The sequence below is a fragment of the Choloepus didactylus genome, chromosome 6, assembly GCF_015220235.1.
Source record: "Choloepus didactylus isolate mChoDid1 chromosome 6, mChoDid1.pri, whole genome shotgun sequence".
Lineage (NCBI taxonomy): Eukaryota > Metazoa > Chordata > Mammalia > Pilosa > Megalonychidae > Choloepus > Choloepus didactylus.
The window spans coordinates 140146909-140156285 of record NC_051312.1 but is presented as its reverse complement, the minus strand read 5'-3'; the positions used below and the strand labels follow the sequence as shown (position 1 = coordinate 140156285).

The 9377-nt window shown below is 34.1% G+C and overlaps 2 protein-coding genes across 2 annotated transcripts; one reads left to right on the top strand and one right to left on the bottom strand.

Annotated features, from left to right (window-relative positions):
• Positions 1 to 310: 310 nt before the first annotated feature.
• LOC119538237 (olfactory receptor 8B3-like) lies at positions 311 to 1237 on the bottom strand. Its single transcript, XM_037841063.1, has one exon. The coding sequence runs from the start codon at positions 1235 to 1237 to the stop codon at positions 311 to 313; it is 927 nt and encodes a 308-aa protein (XP_037696991.1).
• A 5875-nt stretch (positions 1238 to 7112) lies between these two features.
• Positions 7113 to 8130, top strand: LOC119538059 (zinc finger protein 260-like). The gene has a single exon (XM_037840779.1). It carries the CDS (start codon positions 7128 to 7130, stop codon positions 8004 to 8006), a length of 879 nt encoding a protein of 292 aa, XP_037696707.1. The 5' UTR covers positions 7113 to 7127; the 3' UTR covers positions 8007 to 8130.
• Positions 8131 to 9377: the final 1247 nt, after the last annotated feature.

Below are 9377 nucleotides of genomic sequence, written 5' to 3'. Positions count from 1 at the left end.
TTGGGTAATATATGGAAGACAACAGATAAAGGTATAATACAGTTTTTCTTTGGGTTTCACTACTATATCCAAGCAACAAACAATTATTGACTATTTATTATACATTTGTTTGGGTGCAAATTAAAAAAACACTTCATTGAAAGGAAGCATAGTACATGGTATCACATATACAAAGGGTTTATTCTTGATAGTCTTTATGGAATCTTATATTTCTGAAGTATGACATTTGAAGGACACATAAACCTGTCTAGTGGAGGATGAAAAGACAGGAGAGCAGATGGACTCTTTGATTTCTTCTTCCAATGTCACATTACATTCTCCTACTCAGGGTTTTTCTCAGGGCAAGTTTAACATATTTATTCCTCAAGCTGTAGATTAAAGGATTCATCATAGGAATAACATTGGTGTAAAAGACAGAGGAAATTTTTCCCTTATTCATAGAACCTGCAGAAGATGGCTGGAGATACATAAATGAAAATGAACCAAAGAACAGAGAAATAGCAATTATGTGGGAACTGCAGGTACTGAAGGCTTTAGACCTGCTCTCAGTGGAATTCATGTGGAGGATGCTGCAGAGAATGAAACTATAAGAGAAGAAGATGGTGAGATTGGGCACAAAGATGTTGATGCTCACTACAATGAAGACCACCAGCTCATTGACATAGGTGCTCATGCAGGAGAGCTGGAGCACAGGGAGGATGTCACAGAAGTAATGGTTGATGATGTTGGCATCACAGAAGGTCAGTCTCAGCAGGCATCCAGTGTTAGCCATAGCATCAGAAAATGCCATGAAGTATGACCCAAACATGAGGCTGGAACACACTTTAGGGGACATGGCAATGTTATACAAGAGTAGATTACAGATGGCCACATAGTTATCATAGGCCATTGCTGACAGGAGATAGCACTCAGAGAGGGCAAAAAAACAGTAGAAGAATTGGGTCATGCATCCCTCATAGGAGATAACATTCATCTTTGATAAAAAGTTGAGCCACATTTTGGGAGTAAAAACAGAAGAATAACAGAGGTCTGTGAAGGACAAGTTAAAGAGGAAAAAGTACATGGGGGTGTGAAGGTGAGAATTCAGCCCAATTAGAGTTATCAAGCCCAAGTTTCCCAGCATTGTGACCATATACATTGCTAGAAAGAGGAAGAACAGAGGGAGCTGGAGATCTGGGTGATCTGTTAACCCCACCAGTATGAACTCAGTCACAAAACAGACATTTCCAGGAGCCATTATTGTCTGTGGCATCTGTGGTATAAGAAAAACAGGTTAAATTAGAGACAATCTATATCTTCCAATATTATCTCCTCTTGTGGGAGTGTCTGAGATTTTCCCAACATGGACCCATAGAATTTGTCTTTATCCTCGACACCAAGTAATACAGATTTCCCAGTATTATAATCCTTAAAGCTAAATATAATAAAGAACATCTATGGCTTACCCTAATGTTTGAATATTAGAGCTGCCACATGAAAATTTAACTGCTGGATAAAACAAGGGATAAAAGAAAGACTTACCAAGATTGAATAACCTTCTCCCATGTCATCAAATCTTTATTCACCTAAGGCCTCTCTTCACCAATAAAATCAGAAACAGAGGCCCTTGCAATCTGCAGATGGCCTCCCAGGCAGACTGGACACTCATGGAGTGGAAACCATGAATAATGTTTCAGAATCCAAACTGAGGAACCAGGTTTTAGGTGACGAATAACACCTGCCTCAAGTCACAGAGTAAAAGCCCTAAATCTACAACAGTGGAAGGTTCCTTCTTTAAAGAGGGAACTTAACTCTCTGAGATGCAGGAACCCTGAGGCACCTAATTTTTCTGAACATTCTCTGCTGCTCCTCATAATACTCTTCCACCATTTTTACTTAGGTGTTAGTATTACATAAAATGAGGGGAAAAGTGGGACTTCTTAATCCCTGTAATTCCTTCTCAAAATAAGATGGATATAATATGAATAAAATACAGAAACTTACCCTTCTTATGCAAGAAAACCTTTGTACTTCTGATTGCTGTTATTCTCCCCTGTAGTCGTAGAAGAGCAGTTTGAAGCTCTGACAGGACAGTGGTTTCTTTGATTTTAAGAGGATGCAGATCAGATAATTTCTAATATCCTGGAAATCATTCTGAGCTACAGATCACAATTTTTCATTTTAACTTTGAGTTCTCCTAAACAGCACAGGAAAATAAAAATGATTTCTTTAATACCATCAAATATGTCACTTGTTAACCCAAAAGATTTAACGGAGTCCAATGATACAACACATTTGGTTATAAAGAAGTGAAAATCTTGCTCAGTCTCTTCTCCAGGGTACAGATTCTGCATGTAAAAGGGAAATAAGGGGATTCTATTTACACCCTGGACCATATTATGTCTAGTTCTTTAGGGACTCAATATTTTCCTCAAGTTTTCACTTCTCTCTAGGGATTTTACCTCCCCATAGCAGAACTAAAGAGAAACTCCATATTCATACCATCTTGTCTCTGAAAGAAATCTGTCTAGTGTATTGTGTCTTTCCATCTTTTTGTTTGGGGAAAACTGAACAATGCCATGTATATACAAAACCATTCGGTAATATACTTTAAGTGGGTAGATTGTATGGAATTTGAATTATATCTCAATGAAGTTGTTTCCTTAAAAATAATAGACAATTTTTATTAAAAAATGACATAAAAAGGGATATAAGAAAATATTTTGAAGTCAGAGAAACTGCAAATACAACATATGAAAATATGTATACTATAGTTAATACAGTGTTTACAGGGAAATTTATGGCACCTAGGTAACTATATTGGCAAAGAAGAGAGGTCTCAAATCATATACTTAAGCTTTCATCATATGAAGCTGCAAAAAGAACTGCAGGTTAAACCCCAAATTAGCAGAAAGATGAAATAATAAAGATGACAGCAGAAAGCAATAAAATATGATGCAGAAACACATTATATAAAATCAATTAATCTAAAACCTATGTTTTTAAGATCAATAGATGTGATAAGGGCTAGACTGATCAGATAAAAAATGAGCGAAGTCCAAAATTATTAATTTGAGAAATGTGAGAGGACATTGATACTGATACTATGAAATTAAAAGGAAATTAAAAGAATATATTGAACAATTATGCTAATAATCCTGTCAACTAATGAAAGGCATAAACTCTTTAAAAGATGCAAACTTCCAAATCTCACTTAAGAAAAAAAAGGTAAACTGATAACTATTAAAGAAATTAAACTTTCAATAAAAAGTCTCTCATAAGGAAAACTCAGGCCCCGAGAATGTTACTGCAAGATTCCACAAACATTTACAGAATAAATAATACCAATTTTACATGACATCCTCAAAAAAATTAAAGAGGAGGGAAAACATCATAATTCTAAGGCAAGAATTATCCTGATACAAAAAGCAGACAACTCAGTTACAAGAAAGGAAAACTGAGAATATTACCCTTTATGAATGTAAATTCAAAAATTAACAAAATTTAATAAAATGAATATACCAATATATAAAAAGAATTATACATAATGAGAATTAACGAGTATTTCATGAATGAAAAATTGGTTTAATTTCTGATTATAAGTCACTGTTATTCACCTAATAAGCACATCTACATACATCTGCAGGTCATTTGATACTTAAAGGTGAAAGACTGAATCATTTCTACCAAGTCCGAAATCAAAATAAGGATTTCCACATATTTGTTTTTTGCCAGAGGTCATAGACAGTGCAGTAAGGCAAGAAAAAAGAAATAAATGACAAATAGATTGCCAAAGAAGAAATAAGATTATTTTTTATTAGCAAATAGAATGATTATCTATGAAGAACATTCCAACAAATCAAAAAAAAAGTCCTACTATAATAAATAAGTCTAGCAATAGTACAGAATGCAGTGTTAATATATTTCTATGTATTAGTAATGAAAAATGGAAATTTAAATATTTAAAAGGCAGTACCATTGCAACAACACCAGAAATATGAAAAATTTAGGTGGAAATCTAATAAAATGCATGCTTGATCTATAAACTACAGACAGCAAAATGCTTATGAAAGATATTAAAGAAGACCACATAAATGGGGGAAGATTAACTATATGGATTGGCAGATTCACTATTGGTAAGATAGCCATCTCTCTAAACTAATGCACAGATTCCATGCAATTACATTAAATTCACAGCAAGAAGTTTTGTAGAAAGCTGATTCTCAAATTCGCATGAAAGGCTGAAGGAACAAGAATACCAAAACAATTAAGCAAAAAAACAAAGTTGGAGGACTCACACCATCTAATTTAAAGACTTACTATAATTTTACAATAATCAATAGAGTGTGGTACTGGCAAAACAATAGATTGAAAGGACAAATATAGAGTCCACAAACTAACATATATATATATATATATATATATATGATTTTTTCCAGTTAATTTAGTCAATAGTGCAAAGGCAGTTCAGTAGAGAAATGACATGCTCCAAAACAATGTGACTGGGACAACTAGAGATCCATAAAACAAGAAGGAGAAGGAGAAGGTAAAGGAGGAAGGTAGGGAGGGAAAGAAAGAGGAGAAAAAGAGTAATAGAATAATCATGTCCATTCCTACCTCACAGCATTTTAAAAAATAATCACATATCAATGGAATCAAATTAAGAGCTCAGAAATAAACCCTCACATCGATAGCCAATTGATTTTTTATGAGGGTGCCAAGTCAACTCAATATGGAAAGAATTATTTCTTCAACAAATGGTGCTAGGAAAACTTGATATGCTTATGCAAAAGAATGAACCCTTGCCTCATACTACATGAAAAATTAACTCAAAATGGATGAAAGGCCTAAATATAAGAACCAAACTATAAGACTCCTAGAAGAAAACTGAGGGAAGCATCATCAGAACCTTGGGTTAGGTGAAGATTTCTGTGACTTTACATTAATAGCATGAGGAACAAGAACAAAAAATAAATTAATGGACCTCATAAAAATTTAAAAATTTGTACGTTAATGGACTTCTTCATAAGTTAATATATGTAAGTAAAAAATAAAAATGTCAAACCACAGAATGGAAGAATATTTGGAAAACACATATTCTATTAGAATTAATATCTGGAATATATAAAGAAACCACAAAACTCAACAACAAAAAGAGAAACACCCCACTTTAAAAAATGGGCAGTTTTGTAGAGAAATTTTTCTAAAATAGATACACAAATGGCCAATAAGCACATAAAAAAGATATTCAACATCATCAGATATTAGGGAAATGTAGATCCAATCCACAATGAGATACTATTTCATACCCAGTAGAATGGCTACTACTAACAAAAATGAAAATAATGAGTATTGGAGAGAACATGGAGAGTTAGGAACACTCCTTCATTGTTGGTAGAAATGTAGAATGGTACAGCCAGCGTGAAAAACAGTTTAGCAGTTGCTCAGAAAGTAAACTATAGAATTACCTTATGTCTCAGCAATATCACTTCTAGGTATATACCCCAAATATGTGAAAGCAGGGACTCAAACATATTTGTACACAAGTGTACATAGCAGCATTATTCACAAAAGCCAAAAAGTGAGAAGATGAATAGATAAACAAAATGTTGCATATACATAAATGGACTGATATTCAAATATAAAAAGGAATGAGGCTATTATACATGCAACAAATGGAGGAACATTGAAGACATCATGTTGAGTGAAATAAGCCAAACACAAAAGGAAAATATTGTATAATATCACTTATATGAAATAATTAGTATAAACAAATTCATAGAGTCAGAAACTAGAATACAGGCTACCAGGGACTGGGGTCAGGGTAGGGAATGAGAGTTAATGTTTGATCGGTTGTGGAATTTCAATTTGTGGTTGTTCCAGTTTGCTAAAGCTTCTTTGAAGAAAAGTGGATGGCATACATGTGACATGTAGAAGAATGAAGGTAAGAATGACAGCAGACATTACAAAACAATATAAATCAGTGGAGAGTAAAGAAATACCTTTAAATTACTGAAAGAAAAAGTGACTGTCTGCCTAGAACTCTATACCCCATGAAAATATCTTTCAACAATTAAGAAGAAATAAACTTTTATGTACAAAATATGAAAATTATAATAACTAGCCATATATCATAAACATGATATAATGGTAAGGATCAATGGAATTGCTAGCCTTTGCATTCAGTATCACCACATTCAAAAATCTCATGCTGGGAGTCGCCATTTTGGCCTTTGTTCTGGGTGTAACATTCAGGTGCTGTATCATTTCCCCGCTTACTGGTTGTAAAGTCATTAAACTGGATGTGATCCTCAGTTGAAGCAAGAAGAGCAATGGATGATGGAACGAATGTGCTGGAGATATTGTCACGAAAAAGCATAAGACATTAAGGAGCAGAAAGAACAGCATAACAAAAGCTTGTGAGTGAACTTACATCTACTTCCACAACAGTACAGGCTTGTACTGTTGAAGGCGGAGAATGTAAAAAACTTGGGAAAATATTTTCTCTAATCACAGACATTGTTTCCTCAAAATAATGCCTCTGTGAAAGAGAATTCACTTTGAAAGAATTCTTGTCATGCTTAACTAAGCACAAAGGATAAAAGAATGAATACAAGTTTTGCCATAGTTTTTCCCATGTGGTAGTCATCCCCTTTATGTGTAACGAGTGTGAAAGTCTTCTGTTGGAAATTCAACCTCACGAAATACCTGAGAATTAATACTTGAGAGAAACTATTTGGGTGTAATGAATGTGGGAAAGTTGTATTCACATCAAAGAAATCATGCAGGAGTAAAACCTTGTGTATAAGGAATATTGGAAATCCCTTAGCCAGGTATTAAATCTCATTAAGCATGAGAATATTCATACATAAATTAGTATTATAACGATCATGGGAATGCTTTTATCTGAAGCAAAATCTCATGGAGTATGACAAAATTCTTACTAGAGAGAAAATATATGAGTGTCCTGAATGTAGTTAAGTCTGCTCTTTATAGTCATCTTTTACTCCACATTTGAAAAATCATACAAGGGAATAAGCATATAAATGTAATATAGGTAAGCTTTCAACCAGATAGAAAACCTCTGTAGTCATCAGAAAATTCATACTGGAGAGAAATCATATAAATGTGGGAAAGTTTTAATTCAAATGTCAAATCTTAGACACAAGAGATTTCATACTGGAAAGAAACCCTATGCATGTAAGAAATGTGAAAAAGCCTTTAGTCACAAACCACATCTCACAGAACATGAGAAAACTCACAGTGGACAGAAAGACTATGAATGTAAAGAATGTGGAAAAGCCTTCAGCCAAAAGCAATACCTCATTAAACATCAGAACATTCATACTGGAGTAAAACCCTATATATGCAAGGAATGTGGGAAAGCCTTCAACCAGAAGGAAAACCTCATTACCCATCAGAGAATCCATACTGGAGAGAAACCTTTTGAATGTGGTGGATGTGGGAAAGCTTTCATTCAGAAATCAAGCCTCATTACATGCCAGAGAAGACATACTGGAGAGAAACCCTTCATATGTAAGGAATGTGGGAAAGCCTTCAGTGGCAAATCAAATCTCACTGAACATGAGAAGATTCATATTGGAGAGAAACCTTATAAATGTAATGACTGTGGAACAGCCTTCAGCCAGAGGCAGTATCTCATTAAACATTACAACATTCATACTGGAGAGAAACCCTATGAATGTAGTAAGTGTGGAAAAGCCTTTTCACAAATCACATCACTTATTATACATGTGAGAATTCATACAGGTGATAAACCTTATGAGCGTAAGGTATGTGGGAAAGAATTCTCTCAAAGTTCATCTCTTACTGTGCATGTTAGAAGTCATACAGGTGAGAAACCTTATGGTTGTGATGATTGTGGAAAAGCCTTTTCTCAGTTCTCAACTCTTGCTTTACATGCGAGAATCCATACAGGTGAGAAGCCTTACCAGTGTAGTGTATGTGGAAAAGCTTTTAGCCAGAAATCACACCACATTAGACATCAGAGAATTCATACTCATTAAAAATGGTATGAATTCCTGGAAGAAGGACTTCAGCAGATTCATAGCACATTAGAAAATTCATTCTAAAACAAAATGCCATGAATGTAGGAAAGCCTTAAAAAAGAAACCCAGTACTTATACCCAAGAATTTTCATGAAGAGAAAGAGGAAAAAGTAGAAATGTGTACTACACAAACTCATAGCATACATTATTGTTAGACTTTTAGAAGCCTTCTCATTTAAAGGCAGGAACAAGTATGGATCCTGCTATACACTCTGCTGCTAAACACGGTCCTGAATGGAGATTCTAACTAGTGCAGTAAAATGAAAGAAAAAGTGGTGTAAACAGTAGAAAGGAAGAGACAAAACTACCATGTTTAGGTAATATGATACCCTACATAAAGCTCTATTAAAATTCTTTGGTATTGATGCATTAGTAGTTAGGTGGAATAGAATTTATTGTCAAGAAACATACCCATGAATTTGTGGGAAAGGAATGTAGTAGCATGCAATAAGGGAATGAGTGGATAAAGGGTGTATTTGCACAACAGAAAATTGTTGAACAGTTAAATAAGGCAAAACAAATGTATATATTAGAAAGAAATTGCAAGCATTTGAGTGAAAAATCAAGGCTCAGAATGATGCATATACTATGGTACATTTTTGTAATTTTGAATTCAACACTAACAAAGACCAAAAAAAAAACAAAAACAAACAAACAAACAAAAATCTCATGCTGGAAAATCTGAATCAGTGACGTTTCATATTACTCTCTAATGCTTAAATTGTGAATTTGAAAGAAGTATAAAAAGTAGAGTAGATTAGTGCCCTCAAGATACTTTGGAACTAGAGTATCAAAAGCAAGTTTATCTTTCACATGATAAATCACGTTTTATTAATTTATATTTGCTTAGTTGAATGTTTTATTTGTTGTAAATAAGAATTTTTTATTATCATCTATTTTCAGGCAAAGAGAGATCTCTTATAAGGGTAAGTCATGGTTTTTGCTGAATAATGGTATATAATATAAGCAAATATATTCCCATAGGTGCACATTTCATAACCATAGCTAGAAAACCAAATTGTGAATAAAATTGGCATTTGGGGAAAATTGTTTAAATAATAAAATGATGTTATTTCTACATTTAATAGACAGTTCAAATGTTTTCCAGGATTCAGGTCAAGCCTGACTCAACATTTCAGATGATGTGACCAAAAGCCTAGCTTCTCTCAATCCTTTTCTGTCCTTACTTCCTTCAATGCAGGGTCCATTCTAACCAGGTTTTCCACTTGTGGTCACAAGATGGCCACTGGCAGGACCACTGATTGACATCTTCTCTCAGGTAAGGGTGAACAATTAAAAAGCAGTATCAGTGATGCCTCAGATTTGGGG

Excerpts from the sequence above, each read along its gene's own strand:
- LOC119538237 (XM_037841063.1), bottom strand. The coding sequence starts at position 1,237 with ATGGCTCCTGGAAATGTCTGTTTTGTGACTGAGTTCATACTGGTGGGG.
- LOC119538059 (XM_037840779.1), top strand. The coding sequence starts at position 7,128 with ATGTCAAATCTTAGACACAAGAGATTTCATACTGGAAAGAAACCCTAT.